The sequence below is a fragment of the Cyclopterus lumpus genome, chromosome 21 (genome assembly GCF_009769545.1).
Source record: "Cyclopterus lumpus isolate fCycLum1 chromosome 21, fCycLum1.pri, whole genome shotgun sequence".
In the NCBI taxonomy this organism is placed as follows: domain Eukaryota; kingdom Metazoa; phylum Chordata; class Actinopteri; order Perciformes; family Cyclopteridae; genus Cyclopterus; species Cyclopterus lumpus.
The window spans coordinates 3,621,411-3,642,919 of NC_046986.1; the positions used below are offsets into that span (position 1 = coordinate 3,621,411).

A 21,509-nucleotide genomic window follows, 5' to 3' on the forward strand; every position below is an offset into this window, starting at 1 on the left:
TGGTGTCTGGTCCGGACCACCGAACGCAGCCCGCCGCAGGAGGGTCTGGTTCCCAGCGCCGCGCTCTGCGTGTCCCACTCGCGCTCCAGCGTGGAGATGGACTGCTTCTTCGGCTCGGGGAAAGGTAGGAAAGACCCAGAAAGCCTGAGGTCAACTCTGGCTTCCTGTCATCGAGCGGATGAAGTGAAACGGCACGAATGGAGCACAACGATCTCGCTGGCTCGGGATCGGCGTGTTCTTCACGCCGCGTTCTTCACGCCGCGTTCTAGAAGGATGCGGTTCAGCTCATGAGCCTGACTACACATGAGTCACAACATGTGGTTTTGTCGGACATTTATTTGGCTCAACAGCCCAAAAACAAACTGAAACTCCCTTTTTGAAATAAACACATAATGTTAACAAATTGACCTGATTGGATGGATTTCAGTCATTTATGCTGTTAGTGGAAAGTCCACTGAGACTCAAAATACAAAAAAGGTGAAGTTCAACCACTCAAATAAAAATAAACACTGATTTTCTTGTAATCTGATCTGCATCTCCCTCTACTGGTGAGATGTGGGCATTACAATGCAGATGAAATCGGTGGAAAACATCTTAACTTGTGGTGGGAGTAATACAAGATCCTAAAAGTCATTATAATAACTAAAATAATGACTTCTTGTCCCAAAATAATGTCTTAGTATCTCAAAATAATGTTTTAATATCTCATTAATGTTTTAGTATCTCAAAATAATGTCTTAGTATCTCAAAATAATGTCTTAGTTTCTCAAAATAATGTCTTAGTATCTCAAAATAATGTTTTAGTTTCTCAAAATAATGTCTTAGTATCTCAAAATAATGTCTTAGTATCTGAAAATAATGTCTTAGTATCTGAAAATAATGTTTTAATATCTCAAAATAATGTTTTAGTTTCTCAAAATAATGTTTTAGTATCTCAAAATAATGTTTTAATATCTCAAAATAATGTTTTAATATCTCAAAATAATGTCTTAGTATCTCAATATAATGTCTTAGTATCTCAATAATGTTTTAATATCTCAAAATAATGTTTTAGTTTTTCAAAATAATGTTTTAGTTTTTCAAAATAATGTTTTAGTTTCTCAAAATAATGTCTTAGTATCTAAAAATAATGTCTTAGTATTTCAAAATAATGTTTTAATATCTCTAATGGTTTAGTTTCTCAAAATAATGTTTTAATATCTCATTAATGTTTTAGTATCTCAAAATAATGTCTTAGTATCTCAAAATGTTTTAGTATCTCAAAATAATGTCTTAGTATCTCAATATAATGTCTTAGTATCTCAAAATAATGTTTTAATATCTCAAAATAATGTTTTAGTTTTTCAAAATAATGTCTTAGTATCTCAAAATAATGTTTTAATATCTCAAAATAATGTCTTAGTATCTCAATATAATGTCTTAGTATCTCAATAATGTTTTAATATCTCAAAATAATGTTTTAGTTTTTCAAAATAATGTTTTAGTTTTTCAAAATAATGTTTTAGTATCTCAAAATAATGTCTTAGTATCTCAATATAATGTCTTAGTATCTCAATAATGTTTTAATATCTCAATAATGTTTTAGTTTTTCAAAATAATGTTTTAGTTTCTCAAAATAATGTCTTAGTATTTCAAAATAATGTTTTAATATCTCATTAATGTTTTAGTATCTCAAAATAATGTTTTAATATCTCAAAATAATGTCTTAGTATTTCAAAATAATGTTTTAATATCTCATTAATGTTTTAGTATCTCAAAATAATGTCTTAGTATCTCAAAATAATGTTTTAATATCTCAAAATAATGTCTTAGTATCTCAAAATAATGTTTTAATATCTCTAATGTTTTAGTTTCTCAAAATAATGTTTTAGTATCTCAAAATTTTAAAAAAGTTTTCTTTAGAATGAATTACGGGATAATTTCATTCCCTTTGGTGTTAACGGGCCCCCCAAAAATAAATCTTTGCATTATTTACAGAGGACGAAGAAGATGAATAAATACAAACTCATTGAACTAAAGGAAGTTGCCGTAGCAACAAGTTTTCTCTGCTGATTTTATAAAGTTGTGTTGTGGCTTTTGTTGTTTTTGGTCTCCTTGACAAACTGAAGCGTGTGTGTGTGTGTGTGTGTGTGTGTGTGTGAGACCGTGTTCAATGTGGCTCTGGGTATTGGAAGTCTGAGTTTGATCACAACAAGTCAATAAAGTCTCATTCTTCATGGTTACCAGTCAACACACACACACACACACACACACACACACACACACACACACACACACACACACACACAGTGTTCCTGTTCTGTCCTACAGAGGGCGCCGGGGAGCTCCTACACGATGTGACTGTTATGGATGACTCATTACGAGGATCCATAAGGATGAGCACCCCGTTGCATCATGGGAGTTTTGGAACGTATTATATATAAGTTGGATGTTAGAAAACGATTTGGCGTTGACTGACAGCAGCATAGGGAAGCGACTCCAGCTAAACACACACACACTTCCTAGCCTTCCTGCGAGCCAGTTTACAGTTGTGTCTCTCGTTGTCATCAACAGGGAGGGAGATTTGTGTGGGCGGGGTGATTCCTCTTCGCTGTGGTCTCACACACACACACACACACACGCACACACACACACACACACACACGCACACACGCTGTGCCAGATCAGCTGATTTGCCTGACTCAGCCGTGGTGTGTTTTGTGCCCTCGCTGATGAAAAGGATGTTTTGTGTTCCTGCGGAGAGATGCAAATCAGACAACTGCAGCGGCTACACATGGAAATAAACTCTCACACACACACACACACACACACACACACACACACACAGTTGAGACTCAGGATTGAAGGGTGCTGAAAAAGATGAATTGGGCTCCTACATCCCCGCCCAGTTACCGGTAACCATCAACGGCTCATTGACTAAAAATAGCTTTCGACATCTGAAAGGTGCATTTTCCTTTTCTGTGTTAACTACTGCTCAAGACTCGCCAAACAATGACCTTGGTCATCAGATGCATTGTGGGTATCGAAATGTGGACCGCGGGAGTTTGTTTTGAGCTTTTTAAAGACTGACCTCAGTGTGACGTCATTCACGGAGGCTGCAGAGGTCCAGGTGTGAAGCGCTGCAGCCAAGACGACTGGAGGACCTTATAAGAATAAGAGACTCGAGTCCATCCAGTTATTGCATTACACACACACACACACACGCCCCCCCCCCCCCCCCCGTGCTGGAGGCCGATGGGTATTTAATTAACTGTTCGTGAAAGAACGACTCAAACCGCTAATTAACCCCCAAAAGAGGTGATGACGTGGACTGGATACAAGCTGCAGAGTTCTGTTGGGATTCAGCCTCTTCCCCCCCCCCCCCCCCCCCCCCCCCCCCCCCCCGTGTGTGTGTGTGTGTGTGTGTCTTGTGACTGCTCTGGAAGTAGGACTCCTTGTCCTCTCTCAAAAGGCTGTGATGACACGGACCATTTTTAAAGTTTACTCGACTGGAAATCGTTCACGGTGGATTTTTCGTCAGCCGAAGTGTATAAAATGGGACACTGCAGTGTGTGTGTGTGTGTGTGTGTGTGTGTGTGTGTGTGTGTGTGTGTGTGTGTGTCTACCTGTTGCTGTGCGACCAGGTTAAATCTTAAATCTCCTCTTACACACAACAATTATAAACCTTGGTGAACCAGAGTTTTAACACTATTTTGTATTAAATTATTGAACGTATATTTAAAAAAAAAAAAGGTTTTATAATACAAATCCAACCAAATTGATTTAAAAACCTGTTCATGTATCGACCGGCTGACACATTTTAATCCATTCGTCACGGCACATTTAAACGGGACGGATCAATATCGGCAACAAGCTTCAACAGGGGGCCTAAGACACACACACACACACACACACACACACACACACACACACACACACACACACACAGTGTTGGAACTCAAATCCCTGCTCTCCAAAGTAACCCCTCCACGGTAATTAACACTGACTTCTGTTCCAGACAAATGAAGTGTGTTCTTCAGGGAGGGAGAGAAACTCAACAAGTGTGTGTGTGTGTAGGCTCCTCCTCCATCTCCTCCTACCTCTCTATCTCCCTCTCCGTGGTGAATGTCAGCAGTGTGGACTTGAAGCTCTCGGTGTTCACACACCTCCCCGGTCAGTTCGGTTGACAAGCTCGGACAGCTAGAACTAGAGAGAGAGTGTGTGTGTGTGTGTGTGTGTGTGTGTGTGAGAGAGAGAGAGAGAGAGAGAGAGAAGGATGTGTGTGTGAGAGAGGATGAAGCGAGGCCTGCATTGCTGTGGATGGATCCCCGCCCGCTGCTGCTGCTGCTGCTACAACGGCACAGGTGGGACAGCACTGTGTGTGTGTGTGTGTTGCATGAATTACCTGTTTGGAAGTTTGTAGTGTGTGTGTGTGTGTGTGTGTGTGTGTGTGCTGAGGAATGAAGCAGAAGACAGGTTTGTGGCTTCCAGCAACGTCAGCTGTTTTGTGGTTGTTTTTCATTTGCGTGTTGTTCATTTGGAGTGGTGTGTGTGTGTGTGTGTGTGTGTGTGTGTGTGTCATTTAGGTTTAATAGACATTGATAGATATTTTAATTCCTGTTATGATCTGGTGCCACTGGAAACTGATTTGAATTGAAAATGAATTTTAAAACGGGAAGTTGTGGTACACACACACACAGACACACACATAGACACACACACACACACATAGACACACACACACACACAGACACACACAGACAGAGACGCATGGAGAAGAGGACAGTTTCTCTCGATCGAGAATCAGATGTTTGATTGTGCAATCGGGTTTTCCTGCAATTCAGTCAGCCTCTGTGTGTGTGTGTGTGTGTCTCTGTGTGTGCGTGTGTGTGTGTGTGTGTGTGTGTGTGTGTGGTTATGGCATCAAAGGGTTTACCCTGGAGTCATTGTTGTGGTCGTAATCATTTTCTAAATTCCTGTCACCGCCAGCAGACAGGCGGCTAACTGGCTTCCTGCCAAGTGGGTGTGGCTTTCTGCCAAGTGGGTGTGGCTTTCTGCTCGTGGGTGTGGCTTTCTGTCGGCTGTCACTCAACCGCTCGGCCCCCGGTTACATTCTGACATCTGAAGACATGACGAGGAGACCGTCAGGGGGAGGAAACCCCTTCTAGTCCGAGGCTATCCAGACTAATGGCTCTGTAGTAATGATGGTTGTTGTTGTTGTTGTTTTTTGTTTTTCCGCAGTCATTTGGCTTGGTTGTGACCTTAGAGGTTAAAATGTGGCCTCGGGTCTCGGTTCCCAAAGTCTTTTTTTAGACCGGGACTGTGAGACTCATTTGAGAGCAGGTCTGTCTGTTTGTTTGTTTGTTTGTTTGTGGTCCAAAGTAGTTTTAAGGCAAATAAGTAACAGGTGGTAACAACTGGGGTGACTCGACAAAAAATGTACAAGGACAAGATTAATTTTATTGACGTTTGCCTGGAAAACAAAAAGAGAACGGACTTTATATATATATATATATATATATATATATATATATATATATATATATATATATTGGTGCAAATCTGAAGGATTTAAAGGAACAATGCGCCCAAAAATTGATTGTACATCAATTTCTCGCCCGATTTTCCTTTTTTGAATTCGTGGAGAGAAGTTTTAGTTTCTCTGTCGCGGCTCCACAGAGAACCAGACCTGAGACTCTGATTACTACGTATTTATTTTCAGACGTTCTGTTGTAAAGCTAACAGAACGGTGACGTTCTCACGCCACTCTTCGGTCCAGGGTGTTCTGACCGGCAGTCTGGAGGAACGCCAGTTTACACACTCATTGAGTTTTTAGCCATGAAACAGCTCCCCGCACACTGTACCTTTTAAGAGCACCTGTGTGTGTGTGTGTGTGTGTGTGTGTGTGTGTGTGTGTGTGTGTGTGTTAGCATGCGGCTTGAGCTTAGCTAAAGTTTAACTCCACTCTGTGTCGACAAGCAGTGGACTTTGAAACTGAAGAGTGGCTGAACTGCCATATATATATATATATATATATATATATATATATATATATATATATATATATATATATATATATATATATATATATATATAAGCCGCATATATATATATATATATATATATATATATATATATATTTATTTTTTTATATATATTTTGAAAATATATATTTATAATACATCGATCAATATTTCCTCAATAACCTCGACACACATTCTATAAAAGTGACCTCATTGTTTCAGCTCAGCTGGTTAGACGGGCTCGACGTGTCCATCACGTGTATGAACTCTGCATTCAGCCTCTTTGATGTGACGGGAACACACACACACACACACACACATAGAGCAGCTTGTTATTAAGAAATCCAGAGCCAGGAGGAAAATGTAAGTGTAACTGTGGATGACACATTTTTATGAATGGTTTCACTCACGTGTGTGTGTGTGTGCACGCTGGCGCCTGAAGGAAGTTGAACATAATTAAAGGCCGAGTCTCGATAACGTAAAGATGAAGCCGTGTGGATGTTTTGTTCGCTCTAATAATAATTATGTATGTTTATCTTTTTGTCAGCAAAGATGACGGAGAAACTACCAACTGGTGTTTTTATTAAATATGTAAGACACGAGAGAGACAGGCAGGTATGAGAGGAATGTCACACGTCCAGATTACTGTCACCGACACACACTTATGTGTGTGTGTGTGTGTGTGTGTGTGTGTGTGTGTGTGTGTGTGTGTGTGTGCGCGCGCGCGCTCCTGGAGCGCAACAATTTCGCAACAATACAGTTTCAGTTTAGTTTTAGTTTCCGTGTGTGTCGAGCTCAGTAGGTCTGAGTTTCTCCCTTGTTAATAAAGCCATTCATAGACTGTGTGTGTGTGTGTGTGAGATTAAAGATAGTGAGTGATGGGTGTTTTAACAGTGGAGCGTCTGTGTTTCGGCCGGCTGCTGAACAAAAGCCTCCTTGTCTGGTCTCACCTGACGCTCTGCAGGTTTCACAGAAACTCTTCACGGCCTCTAAAATAGAAACCACGCCTTCTTTCCTCGAGCGACGGGCTGCCGCTGTTGCGTTGGAGTGGGAGTGATGCTACTGGTGCTACTGGTGTTACTGGTGCTGCAGTGGAGTGAAAGTCTTGAAAGAGTTGTAGATGATTGGACAATTACAAATAATCGTTTGTGTGTGTTTTCGTTTTGTGTTCCACGAGTGTAGAAAAAGTTCCCTCTTACTTGACGCCGTTAGTCCGGCCTCCTCATAAATCGTCCCGCCTCCTCATAAATCTCCATTAGTCCGGCCTCCTCATAAATCGTCCCGCCTCCTCATAAATCTCCATTAGTCCCGCCTCCTCATAAATCTCCATTAGTCCCGCCTCCTCATAAATCGTCCCGCCTCCTCATAAATCGTCCCGCCTCCTCATAAATCTCCGTTAGTCCCGCCTCCTCATAAATCTCCGTTAGTCCCGCCTCCTCATAAATCTCCGTTAGTCCCACCTCCTCATAAATCGTCCCGCCTCCTCATAAATCTCCATTAGTCCCGCCTCCTCATAAATCGTCCCGCCTCCTCATAAATCTCCGTTAGTCCCGCCTCCTCATAAATCTCCATTAGTCCCGCCTCCTCATAAATCTCCATTAGTCCCGCCTCCTCATAAATCGTCCCGCCTCCTCATAAATCTCCGTTAGTCCCACCTCCTCATAAATCTCCATTAGTCCCGCCTCCTCATAAATCGTCCCGCCTCCTCATAAATCTCCGTTAGTCCCGCCTCCTCATAAATCTCCATTAGTCCCGCCTCCTCATAAATCTCCATTAGTCCCGCCTCCTCATAAATCGTCCCGCCTCCTCATAAATCTCCGTTAGTCCCACCTCCTCATAAATCTCCATTAGTCCCGCCTCCTCATAAATCTCTTCTGGATATTACCGATGATAAAATATAGAAGAGGAATGTGCTTTGAGGCGTCTCGACTCCAAAATATGTATTTTGGGCTGTACGCTCCACGAGCGTCATGATTTCATGGCCAAAGGAAATTCGTTCTCGTCAAGCCCATTTTGTACGATATGGTCCATTTTTTTAAATATATTAGTTTTTAACGAGCTGAGTCCTAAATACTAAATACAGGAAGCGATTCTGCATTTATTTCACTTCTGTTTACTCTCGTCTGGAGACAGTTTTTAAACGTCGTGAAAACACAGATCGGAGAAGCTTTTCCCTTTTTATCGCCTCGCGTTAGCTTTTTACTTCTGGCTGATTTACATTCAAGCTTCAAAAAATCAGAAAAGTGGTGGATGGACGGATAGATAGATGGATACTTTATTAAACCCACAAGGAAATACAATGTTGATACAGCAGCATTTGTACATGCAGGTTATGCAATAAAATTACAAAAAAATGCACAATGTATAGAAAACATAGAATAAGAAGAAAAATGCACAATATATACAAAATATAGAATAAATGTGACGATTATCGACTTTTTTACGCCTGTTTTTTCTGCAATAATCCCGAATGGTAGAAAACCCATGGGCTTTTTTCTTAAAAGTAAAGTTCATTTATTTTTTATTTATCACAGACAAAGTTCACAAAGGTGCTGTAGAGGAGCCAAAAATGCAAAATCAAATACCAAAGTGACCTTGACAACACAACATCTAGGTAAGAAAGCACAATAGAATACACAATAAATAAACAACGGATGAAGAAGCGGACCGGAGTTCGTTCCATTAATTTGAACTCTGCGTCGTCCCGGCGGCACTCGGCCGGCGAGCGCCCTGCGTCAGCTTCCTCTTCAAGAGTTTCTGTCTTACAGGCGTGAACGTGCTTCAGCCTCTCCTGAAAGCACATGACTGGATTCACTCAGCGGCCCTTCAGGGAGCACTGAGGGGGGGGGGGGGCAAATACATGAAAGCAGGCTTTCTTATTACAAAGAGCACACTAAAGGTCGACCGGCTGCTAAAGGTCAAGTTGACAAGAGCAGTTTGTTGAGCTGACGGGTTTAAAGATGGCGGTGAAGTGAATCTTTAATAATTGTGTCTGTGTGTGTGTGTGTGTGTGTGTGGGTGAGTTGTTAGTCAACACAATGTAATATTTCGTCTTGGCAATGAAATATGCCCAGCTGTCAGGTGGCACACACGACATTGTGCAACTCCCCGTGAGGCTGAAAGTGTGTACTAAGGTCAGCACATGTTTTGGATTCGTACCAGTTTCACCGGTTGTCCTCTTGCACCGTGTGCAAAACGGTTAAAACGACGCAATTTACCACGGTATCGAAGTCCCGCCCCCCACACGGGCCAATCACGGGCCTCGGCCTGTTGTCGCCCAGCTGCCACGTTAGCATCAGAGTAGCTGCTTGGCTAGAAAGACTCAACAACTAACGCCTCCCTCCGCCTCGCTCCGCCTCGCTCCGCCTCGCTCCGCCTCGCTCCGCCTCGCTCCGCCTCGCTCCGCCTCGCTCCGCCTCGCTCCGCCTCCCTTCGCCTCGCTCCGCCTCCCTTAGCCTCCCTTTGCCTCCCTTCGCCTCGCTCCTCCTCGCTCCTCCTCGCTCCGCCTCGCTCCGCCTCGCTCCGCCTCGCTCCGCCTCCCTTCGCCTCGCTCCGCCTCCCTTAGCCTCGCTCCGCCTCGCTCCGCCTCGCTCCGCCTCGCTCCGCCTCGCTCCGCCTCGCTCCGCCTCGCTCCGCCTCGCTCCGCCTCCCTTAGCCTCGCTCCGCCTCCTTTCGCCTCCCTTCGCCTCCCTCCGCCTCCCTCCGCCTCCCTTAGCCTCCCTTAGCCTCCCTCCGCCTCCCTCAGCCTCCCTCAGCCTCGCTCCGCCTCGCTCCGCCTCGCTCCGCCTCCCTCCGCCTCCCTCCGCCTCGCTCCGCCTCGCTCAGCCTCGCTCAGCCTCGCTCAGCCTCCCTCCGCCTCCCTCCGCCTCCCTCCGCCTCCCTCCGCCTCCCTCCGCCTCCCTTCGCCTCCCTCAGCCTCCCTCAGCCTCGCTCCGCCTCGCTCCGCCTCGCTCCGCCTCGCTCCGCCTCGCTCCGCCTCCCTCAGCCTCCCTCAGCCTCCCTCCGCCTCCCTCCGCCTCCCTCAGCCTCGCTCAGCCTCCCTTCGCCTCGCTCCGCCTCCCTCAGCCTCCCTTAGCCTCCCTTAGCCTCCCTCAGCCTCGCTCAGCCTCGTTCAGCCTCGTTCAGCCTCCCTCCGCCTCCCTCCGCCTCCCTCAGCCTCCCTCAGCCTCGCTCAGCCTCGCTCAGCCTCCCTCCGCCTCGCTCAGCCTCGCTCAGCCTCCCTGGGCGCATCACGAGTCTCATGAGAGCAACAGAGCCAGCTTCAGTAGCGCTGCGTGACCTTGAAACAAGAGTTTTTAAATTCTCTCAGCCACACTGCTGACTCAGTCAGATAACAACTGAAACAACAGAGGCCGTTAACCGTGTGTGTGTGTGTGTGTGTGTGTGTGTGTGGAATGGATAGACTGATGGTTGCAGCTCAGACGTCAACACGGCTCTGACTTATAATGCCAACAGGAAGTGAAAGTGATCTTTTCTTTTTAGAGAAATGTTGTTTTTTGTGAAGGTACGAGACAATCGGATAAAAAACACGAGGGAGTGAGGGGGCGGGGCTAAGCAGGAACCCCTCATGAGACACCGTTGACCCTTAACCTTTCATTTCCTGTCTGAAACAAACACCCAACACACACAAATACAAATACTTTTCTTTTTTTTACTACACATTTTCTGAATGGTTTCAATATGCTTATAATAGTCATTATGTAGAAATCTACAGATGCAAACTAAGTAGTAAAATAATGTCTGGAAGAAGACAATAACAGCCTGTGTGTGTGTGTGTGTGTGTGTGTGTGTGTGTGTGTGTGTGTGTGTGTGTGTGTGTGTGTGTGTGTGTGTGTGTGTGTGTGTGTGTGTGTGTGTGTGTGTGTGTGTGTGTGTGTGTGTGTGTGTGTGTGTGTGTGTGTGTGTGTGTGTGTGTGTGTGTGTGTGTGTGTGTGTGTGTGTGTGTGTGTGTGTGTGTGTGTGTGTGTGTGTGTGTGTGTGTGTGTGTGTGTGTGTGACCTTTTAAAGACAAACAGCTGCCGACAAACACGATATCAAAGCAGACGCAGAAGGAATCGATCTCCACGAGAGCGGCTGCTAAACACACCGAGTTGTTTTTTTTATTAAAAGAGACTCATCTGGATCTCACGGGAGTCAGAACGTGACCCTGCGGTGCCCCGAACACGATGAACAAAAAGCTTATTTATGACACGTTTCTTTTTAAGATGTCTTTTAAAGGCCGTAGATCTCCCATTGCGAGTTACTTTCACCACTGGATTGTATGGGAATTAAATATTTTTCTAAAATCCAGTTTCGACTGTGGAAAACGCGGTCAGCCGATCACGTTGTGTTGCGAAATGCAGGCAAACTTTATTACACCTTTTTTTTTTTTATTCTTACCTTTCACAATAAAAGCCTCAGACGAAGAAGTTTTGCTGGCGTGGAATTCCCACTGACTTAAAAATCTGCTTATTTTTAACTGGTCTTTCGTCTGAACAGTTGGGAACACACACACACACACACACACACACACACACACACACACACACACACACACACACACACATTGTCTCCCACTAAAATGTCAAACCTCTGATTGCTCCTCTCAGAAAACTACCCGGTTAGCGGCTCCGACGGAAAGACGGAGTCCGTGACGAACCTCCAGCCGCAGCCGTCGCTCAGCTCGCTGCAGTCCAGCTCTCCCGGACCGAAGCGCTCCGGAAACACTCTCAGGAAGTGGCTCACCAGCCCCGTCCGCCGCCTCAGCCACGGCAGCTCCGTCAAGAAACTGCCCAACAAGAAGAAGACGGGTGAGCCGGATCAACAACAATATATATATATATATATATATATATATATATATATATATATATATATATAGAGTCCCTTGAATCCTCAAATCCAATAATGCCAGAATGTTAAAAAATAATCTTTGACGTAATGACCTGGTTGATTGACAGGAACAGGAAGAGAGGAAAGCAGGAAGAGTATTGACCTGGGACAGCCGGACCCTAACCTGCAGGATGACATCATCGATGAGGTGAGCGCGTGGTTTTAGGTTTTTGGGCCTCTGGTGCCACCCGACGGCCTTGGGGTCCGGATTGTTTTTGGTTTTAATCCCAGTCGTCGGCACCAACAGATTAAAACCTCTTTAGTTTGACGAGGACATCAAATATTCTAGAAGGGGGGGGGGGGGCACTGTGTGAAAGAAACTAGACCATTAAAACAAATTGGCTCCTAAATAACTCGGTTATTTACTGACAGTAATTTAAGTTGAAAGGGCGAAACGAGAATAACAAGTCTCACCTGCAGCGATTGGGCAATAAAGATCTAGTCAAGAGTTGGGTGTGAAAGAACACGTTTGAATCTGGAGTTTGCCGAGTCGAGAGGAAGTCGAGGACGCCACTGCAGGACTGTGTGTGTCGTGTCGTGTGTTGTGTGTCGAGTGTTGTGTGTCGAGTGTTGTGTGTCGAGTGTCGTGTGTCGTGTGTCGTGTGTCGAGTGTCGTCACCTGCGCATTTTTTGGTTTCTGCTCGGCTGAGGCAGAGGACTCGGGAGGCAGCACCGCACCTGCCTGCAACGCTTCTTCTTGTGTGAGTGTGTGTGTGTGTGTGTGTGTGTGTGAGTCAATTAGAGTGTTAAGGATTAGCTTTGAAAGTACTTTAGAGAGGTCTCTTCTGTGTTGTTTGTATTATTGTCCCTCAAAAGGGAGAATATGATGTCGTGGGTAAACTGGTGTTTCTTTTGAACAGAAAGCCGTTGTCTGTGGTCATTTAACATCTAGTGTGGTCCAATTAAACAGATTATGAAACGTTTAAAAGCCCGAAGGCCGAAACCCAAACACTCCCTCGTTCCTGTTTAACTCGTACTTCTGACCTCCCAGAGAGTGTTAGATGTAAACGGTAGATGAAAGATGTGCGTTACTATATATATATATATATATATATATATATATATATATATATATATATATATATATATATATATATATATATATATATAATCTGCTTTATGGTCAGTTATCTGCTCCGACACACACACACACAAGCAAATTACTTGCTGATTACTGACAATTTTTAAAACCTTTGGACTTATTTAAATATGAGGCCTGTTGCTGTTGTCAAAGCAGACACCTGCAACAATATTTTTTGTTCATTTGCATGCTCTTTGTGACTTTATTAAAAACGTGTGAAACCCTTAAAACAAAGTAATAAATGTCCATATGAGTTCCACAGGAAAGAGCTCCCCTTCACATCTTGCGGTTCACAATTAGAGAAATGCAGCTTGAAGTTCTGCCACTTAAAGGGACAGTACGCATGTTTTGAGTTGCAGGAGGTTTTTCTCTGACCTAATTCTTGTCTTGTGTGTCCCTGCAGCGATTCCACAGTAAGGTCGGTAGTTCCCTCTCCAAGGCCCCGGTCTCTGGGATGCAGAGCGGCGGGGAGGAGGAGCCGGACGAGGAGGTCCACACCCCTCTGCCTCCCCCCATGGAGATCATCAAGGACTCCTCGGCTCAGGACGACAAGGTGAGGCGGGGCGTTTCCTAAAGTTGGTCATAGCGACGGACTAACGACTTTAAATGTCTCCGTCCTGCAGCTTCCTGATAAGCTTCAGTTTGGTGTGATTTGATATGCATGTCACCATTGGGTGTCCACCTGCTTTAATCTCTTCCTCTGCACCTCCTGCTGCCTTCTCTCCTTCACTTCCAACCTTTTTGCTCCTCCTCTTCCCCTCTCAGTCTTCATCCTTGCTAACGTCTCTGCAGTCGTCCTCTGAGGTGCCCAGCGCCGCAGAGCTGGTTAGCGCCATAGAAAAACTGGTTAAAACCAAGATGGTGAGTGTGTATGATTGTGCGCATGTGTCGGTCATACACACGTTTTACTAAACTTTCTTTTATAATGGGCACGAATCAAAAGAACGCAGCATTGATCGAGCACAACCTGCCGTCTCCATGAAGCTTGACTGTCATGTATGGGTCCTTTTTAAGGCTTATTTTACTAACTTATTATAGTAGTCAATCTGTGTAGTGCCTATGTGAATGTGTTGTCATTGGGAGAAGCAGAAGTTAAAGTTTGTTGTTCCTTCATGCTACTAAAGACCAGGCTGCTGCTGCCCTCTGCTGTCATGAGATAATCTCATTATTCTGATGCTATGGTACAGCTTGTGCCTATCTTTGCCTATCTTAAAGCTTGAGGGTGTTGAATCAATAATCCAAATTAATGAATCGATCTCGATAGAGGAGTATTTCTGTGCTTTCCTGCTAATCTTGACTAATAATTGTGCAAAGGAAAACAAAAAGATTGAGTCCACCTGTGAACCCTGACCTCCTGTCTTCAGCCTCTGGAACCAGGAGCGTACCCCGGCTTCTCGCCGCCGGAGCAAACCACTCCCGTCCAGCCACGGAACCCCGAACTGGAGCAGAGGGCCAAAGCAATGAGGGGACGGATGTGAGTACTGTAGAGAACCGTCACTACCGATGCTGCCATTACGACGACTCCTATAGAAGACTGTCCAGAACCAGTCGTTTTTCTGAAGAACCCTCTCTGGAACAAATGGTTCTGCCAAGGTTTTCCACGAAGAACCCTTTTCAGCTAAAGAACCCTTTTTGGAAGGAGGGATTCTTCAAGGATTGTTGAATTCATGGGTGTGAAAAGATCGTCGCAGACCCCCCAAAAATATAATACGGTTGTGAACCAAAATTGTTGTGTGTTGTAAGCTGCACCACATCGGCCCAACCCTTTAGGAACATTATGAGGAAACAGGGTTGGGTTCTAGACGAATCATTTGGAATATAAAAAGAGTTCTTGGTCGAATCCTCCTGGGAGGGTTCTAGATGAAACACTTGGAATTAAGGGTTCTCAGTAGATCTTCCAGGGTGGGTTTTAGATGAAACCCTTGGAATAAAGTATGGGTTCTTTGTAGAACCCCTTGGGTGGGTTTTAGATGAAACCCTTGGAATATAGTAAGGGTTCTCTGTAGATCTTCCAGGGTGGGTTCTAGATGAAACCCTTGGAATAAAGTAAGGGTTCTTAGTAGATCTTCCAGGGTTGATTCTAGATGAAACCCTTGGAATAAAGTATGGGTTCTTTGTAGAACCCCTTGGGTGGGTTTTTAGATGAAACTCTTGGAATATAGTAAGGGTTCTCTGTAGATCTTCCAGGGTGGGTTCTAGATGAAACCCTTGGAATAAAGTAAGGGTTCTTAGTAGATCTTCCAGGGTTGATTCTAGATGAAACCCTTGGAATAAAGTAAGGGTTCTCCGTAGATCTTCCAGGGTGGGTTTTAGATGAAACCCTTGGAATAAAGTAAGGGTTTTTAGTAGATCTTCCAGGGTTGATTCTAGATGAAACCCTTGGAATAAAGTAAGGGTTCTCCGTAGATCTTCCAGGGTGGGTTTTAGATGAAATCCTTGGAATAAAGTAAGGGTTCTTGGTAGAACCCCCTGGGTGGGTTCTAGATGAAACCCTTAGAATAAAAATAGGGTTCTCAGTAGATCATCCAGGGTTGGTTCTAGATGAAACCCTTAGAATAAAAATAGGGTTCTCAGTAGATCACCCAGGGTTGGTTCTAGATGAAACCCTTGGTATATTGAAGGGTACAGTGGAAAAATCGGATCACAGATGGTCAATCCTTTATCTTCCATTCTTGGTAGAACCCTCTGAAAGGGTTGCAGATGAAACCTTTTAGAAACAGTTCTACCAGGAACCAAAAAGACGAAGAACCCTCTGTGGCTCTGGTTAGCATCATTGTTTCTCAGACACAAGGGGACACAAGTCCTGATTGACAGCGATGACATTTCCTCAGCTGATTTCACTGCTTGTTCTGATCAGGTTTGTCCTCAACGAGCTGATCCAGACGGAGAAGGACTACGTCAAAGACCTGGGCATCGTGGTGGAGGTGAGACATTATCCGTCACGTTTAACCCCTTTGAACACAGACTGGCCAATCATAGCGTAGCATCCTCCAACCCCGTTAGTAACAGTGTGGGCTCCTTGGTATCTCCTTGGCAGCTTGAAGGTGTAGTAGCAGGGGGGGGGGGGCGGGGCTTATCAAAGGGTCATCTGGTGGATTTATGATCAGCACAGGACCTCTGCATGTCATTGTGATATGAAAATACTAAAACACCAAGTAGTTGTCATCGCTAGCTGAGCGGAGCGTCCTCAACATGCCGACCCCTCTTTGATCCTGCAGAACTTCATGAAGAAGGTGGAGGAGAAGGGCGTCCCCGACGACATGAAGGGAAAGGACAAAATCGTCTTCGGGAACATCCACCAGATCTACGACTGGCACCGAGAGTGAGTTTCAGGGTCGGGTGTCCCAAGAAGAACCAAAGAGGGGTCGGTTTTGGACCGCTTGTAACGTCCCTCTTCTGCCTTCTGTCAGATTCTTCGTTGGCGAGCTGGAGAAATGTCTGGAAGACCACGAGCACCTTCCTGAGCTCTTCATCAAGCATGTGAGTGGAGCGCCGGCTGCTGATGAGGAAGGATGACTTTGAGCTATTAAAATGTATTTGACGACCTGCTGTCTGTGTTACAGGAGAGAAGACTCCACATGTATGTGGTTTATTGTCAGAATAAGCCCAAGTCAGAGTTCATTGTGGCTGAATACGACACCTATTTTGAAGTAAGTGATATTTTGACTGCGATATTAAGCTCTTTTATTGCATTAAAGTTATGTCAGCCGGTGTATTTGACATTTAACTAAGGAAGGATATACACAAATTTGACAAATGGAAGAAAAATAAGTGTTCTGATGCAGTTGCTGTTTGTTGTCTTCCAGGGAATCCAGCAGGACACCCAGTCCAGGTTGACCATCAGCGACTTCCTCATCAAACCCATCCAGAGAATCACCAAATACCAGCTGCTGCTGAAGGTACCCAGCACACAGTTTCTCTGGTTGAAGTATAATAGTCTTTTGTTTTGAAAGTATACAATTCTTGTCAAAAATAAATAAATAAATATATATATATATATTTATATAATCTATATAGATATAATATATCTATAGAGATTATATAATATATATATTATATTTATTTATATATAATAAATAGATTTAAAAAAAATATATATATATATAGATTTTATATATAATATTTATATAATATATATATATACATAGATTTTATATATAATATTTATATAATATATATATATAGATTTTATATATAATATTTATATAATCCATATTCAGAGTGTTAAAGTTGCGGTCATGTTTCTCCTCAGGACTTCCTGAAGTACAGCTCCAAGGCCGGGATCGACTGCGAACAGATCGAGGTAAAATCCCATTCGTCTGAATCCAGAACTGATGTAGTCGCTCCTGAAATGAACCAATGATTTAAATCCCTCTCCCTCTCTTACAGAAAGCAGTGGATCTGATGTCTCAGGTTCCTAAACTGTGCAACGACATGATGAACTTGGGTCGGCTGCAGGGATACGAGGTACGTCCACTTCCTGTTCAACACTCAGGCCCAGCGCTGGGCCCAGTACACCCTCCACCTGACCAGTGAAGCATTGCATTTTCAGGGTAAACTCACCTGCCAGGGCAAACTGCTGCAGCAGGAGACCTTCTTTGTAACCGAGCAGGACACCGGCGTCCTGTCGCGCTCCAAAGAACGCCGGGTCTTCCTCTTTGAGCAGATCGTCATCCTCAGTGAGCTGCTCAGGAAAGGCTCGTCCACGCCCGGGTACCAGTTCAAGAAGAGCATCAAGGTACGCAGAGCTTCTTTTAACGTTAAGCGTGCACGTTTCGAAAGGGTAACTCAACCCTATGCATAGATCCTGCTCACATTTTACCGTGTTTATTTTCCTTATAATGCGGCCCACAGTAAACCTATGCTTCTGTCTCAGCCCTCTCACCACCTTACCTTGCCTCCTCCCCTCTAGGTATCCTACCTCAGTCTGGAGGTCCACAGTAAACCTATGCTTCTGTCTCAGCCCTCTCACTGCCTTACCTTGCCTCCTCCCCTCTAGGTATCCTACCTCTGTCTGGAGGTCCACAGTAAACCTATGCTTCTGTCTCAGCCCTCTCACTGCCTTACCTTGCCTCCTCCCCTCTAGGTATCCTACCTCTGTCTGGAGGTCCACAGTAAACCTATGCTTCTGTCTCAGCCCTCTCACCACCTTGCCTCCTCCCCTCTAGGTATCCTACCTCAGTCTGGAGGTCCACAGTAAACCTATGCTTCTGTCTCACCGCCTTACCTTGCCTCCTCCCCTCTAGGATGCCTCCTCCCCTCTAGGTATCCTACCTCAGTCTGGAGGTCCACAGTAAACCTATGCTTCTGTCTCAGCCCTCTCACCACCTTGCCTCCTCCCCTCTAGGTATCCTACCTCAGTCTGGAGGTCCACAGTAAACCTATGCTTCTGTCTCAGCCCTCTCACCACCTTGCCTCCTCCCCTCTAGGTATCCTACCTCAGTCTGGAGGTCCACAGTAAACCTATGCTTCTGTCTCAGCCCTCTCACCACCTTGCCTCCTCCCCTCTAGGTATTCTACCTCAGTCTGGAGGTCCACAGTAAACCTATGCTTCTGTCTCAGCCCTCTCACTGCCTTACCTTGCCTCCTCCCCTCTAGGATGCCTCCTCCCCTCTAGGTATCCTACCTCAGTCTGGAGGTCCACAGTAAACCTATGCTTCTGTCTCAGCCCTCTCACCACCTTGCCTCCTCCCCTCTAGGTATCCTACCTCGGTCTGGAGGTCCACAGTAAACCTATGCTTCTGTCTCAGCCCTCTCACCACCTTGCCTCCTCCCCTCTAGGTATCCTACCTCAGTCTGGAGGTCCACAGTAAACCTATGCTTCTGTCTCAGCCCTCTCACCACCTTGCCTCCTCCCCTCTAGGTATCCTACCTCGGTCTGGAGGTCCACAGTAAACCTATGCTTCTGTCTCAGCCCTCTCACCACCTTGCCTCCTCCCCTCTAGGTATCCTACCTCAGTCTGGAGGTCCACAGTAAACCTATGCTTCTGTCTCAGCCCTCTCACCACCTTGCCTCCTCCCCTCTAGGTATCCTACCTCGGTCTGGAGGTCCACAGTAAACCTATGCTTCTGTCTCAGCCCTCTCACCACCTTGCCTCCTCCCCTCTAGGTATCCTACCTCGGTCTGGAGGAGAGCGCGGACAACGATCCCTGTAAGTTCGTCTTGTCGTGTCGCGGCTCATCGGAGCGCTTCACGCTGCAGGCCGCCAACGTCGACATCAAGCAGGTCTGGGTCCGACACATCCAGGACGTCCTGGACGCTCAGAGCAACTTCCTGTCTGGTGAGAGAGCGCACACACACACACACACGCACACACACACACACACACACACACACACACACAGAGTCAGACTGCTGTGTAAAATGATGATGTTCCTCTCAGCTCGGTCTCTGCTTTCCGGACTTCCTCTATTCTTAATCTTTATACTTTTATACTGAAAAAAAATGGAAGTCTAATGTTAGCATTTCTTAGCTTATTGGTATTTAAGACAGATTTATTCTACATCGTACCAGTTGTTTTGCATCTTTATATCTGGTTGTTTTGAGAAGTGAAAAAGGTGTGATAGTAAGGTCTTGTTTTTGTTCATTTAGTCGTAACTTACACCAATAGACTTTTTGGATGTTGAGGTTTCCTGATTGCACTTAAATGCACAAAGCAAATACAATTCTAAGTCTCTAAAAGTATTGAAAAGACTCGGCTGCCCGTGGTCAGCAGTAAACAACAACAACAGCACGTTGTGGGACTTTAACTACAGCACAACAATCGGGAAGCAAAACATCTGGAGGCTCGACTCCACAGGAATAAGCGCTCCACCTGTGTGTGCTTGCAGCTCTGCAGTCTCCCATCGAGTACCAGAAGGAGAAGGGCGGAGCGGGCAGCAGCTCCTCGCTGACCAGGAACAGCTCGTCCTCGGGGAACCGGGCGTCCGCGACGCCTCAGGGCCGCCCGTCCTCGGCGATCGGGCTCGTGGACAAGGAGGTGGAGCGAGGGAGGACCCAGATGAGGCTGTCGACCTCCAACGGCGGGTCCAGGGTGAGTTCCTGCGCTCGTCCTCCAGGGAACTGGCTGCTTTTACTTTTACGGATTTTGTTCTCAAGTTTTCTTTTTTTTAGATGTAAGGCCTAGATTTTTTTTTTTGCACTTTTATGGTCCAGCGCTCTCTCTGCCTTCATTCTGCTCGTTCCCTCAAAGCACAAGGTTAAAATCTGGGCTACTGCAGGTGTAGCAGCGTACTGCGTGGGTTTATCTACACGCACGCACGCACGCACGCACGCACGCACGCACGCACGCACGCACGCACGCACGCACGCACGCACGCACGCACGCACGCACGCACACACACACACACACACACACACACACACACACGCACACATGCACACACACACACACCGCACCGCGCTGTTCTCTTTCTGGCCCACCTTGAGCGTTTTAGGCCGTCGGCTTTTGGCAACCAGTGACGTATGCGTCCTCTGGTAGAGACCTGTCAATCACAAGATAGGCCCGCCCTCAAGCATACCCTGCTTCATGCTCTGTTTGCCTCTAAAAGGACCATCATTTACTAACTCTGGGCTGTAGAGGTCATCAGGTTGTTAGACTTCAAATTGTGGCACTACCTTTTGAAAAAAGCATGCCGATAATGTGATTGTTTTTCCTCCTCCTCCTCCTCCTCCTCCTCTCTGACCTCCTCCCCAGGTTTGGGTCAGCTGCAATGGCGTCTCGGCCAGCAGGACTGTCATCCAACCCACATAGACTCACCTTTTTTAACCTTTTTGTCCTCACCCTCTCTCCGTCCGTCATTTCTTTTCTTCCTTCTCTTCCCCGCTCTCCTCTCTGTGTGTCTTCTCCCCCCTTTCTCTCCTCTCTCCTTCGTTCCTCAGGACTTCGACGGCGGCTGCAACGGCTTCTCCTCCACCATGTTGGTGTCCGAGGACTACTCGGCGCTCAAGGAGAACGAGATCTGCGTCAGCCAGGGAGAGACGGTCCAGATCCTGGCCACCAATCAGCAGAACATGTACCTCGTTTACCGGCCGGCCAACAGCCAGTCGCCGGCCGCCGAGGGCTGGGTGCCGGGACACATCCTGGGCCCGCTCACCAAGCCCATAAAAGACTCTTCGTCCACTTCCTCCTTCTCGGCGGCGGTGGCCGATGCCAACAACATCAAGTAAGTCATCCACCAGCACCCCCGAACCACCCCCCCACCCACCCAGCACTTCTTTACCTGCAGACAGACGCACTTCTGCTTGGGCTTCAAACCAAGCACTCGGACTGGATGAGAGCTTTGAGGTGACGACCTCTTGTCTACCCTTTTTTTTTTTTTTTTTTTTGGGTGGGGAAATCAACCCTCATCTCCAATTCCTAACTCCCCCCCCCCCCCCACCCATTTTTTTTGGGTGTGTTTTAACTCCTGACGTACTCTTGTTTGCCCCTCGGAGGTAAAAATGTACAGAACTGGTCTCTAACTGTCCGTCAAGCTGCTGCAGCGACGGTTTTATTTCTCAGCCATCGTCTCCTGACACGAAAAATGGATTTCAGGCTTGCAACCGAACTTAA

General features: G+C 45.8%; 1 protein-coding gene across 1 annotated transcript in view; it reads left to right on the forward strand.

Annotated features, from left to right (window-relative positions):
- kalrna (kalirin RhoGEF kinase a) overlaps positions 1-21,509 on the forward strand; it is a 103,764-nt gene that overhangs the window by 71,804 nt on the left and 10,451 nt on the right. The window contains exons 40-56 of the mRNA XM_034561730.1: positions 1-124; positions 11,591-11,791; positions 11,942-12,021; positions 13,358-13,507; positions 13,720-13,815; positions 14,319-14,428; positions 15,812-15,878; positions 16,173-16,276; positions 16,365-16,434; positions 16,518-16,604; positions 16,761-16,853; positions 17,207-17,257; positions 17,344-17,421; positions 17,507-17,692; positions 19,064-19,235; positions 19,786-19,988; positions 20,837-21,120. The exon at positions 1-124 is cut by the window's left edge and continues 44 nt beyond it. Coding sequence (XP_034417621.1) covers positions 1-124; positions 11,591-11,791; positions 11,942-12,021; positions 13,358-13,507; positions 13,720-13,815; positions 14,319-14,428; positions 15,812-15,878; positions 16,173-16,276; positions 16,365-16,434; positions 16,518-16,604; positions 16,761-16,853; positions 17,207-17,257; positions 17,344-17,421; positions 17,507-17,692; positions 19,064-19,235; positions 19,786-19,988; positions 20,837-21,120 — 2,156 coding nt within the window. The remainder of the gene's footprint in view (positions 125-11,590; positions 11,792-11,941; positions 12,022-13,357; positions 13,508-13,719; positions 13,816-14,318; positions 14,429-15,811; positions 15,879-16,172; positions 16,277-16,364; positions 16,435-16,517; positions 16,605-16,760; positions 16,854-17,206; positions 17,258-17,343; positions 17,422-17,506; positions 17,693-19,063; positions 19,236-19,785; positions 19,989-20,836; positions 21,121-21,509) is intronic.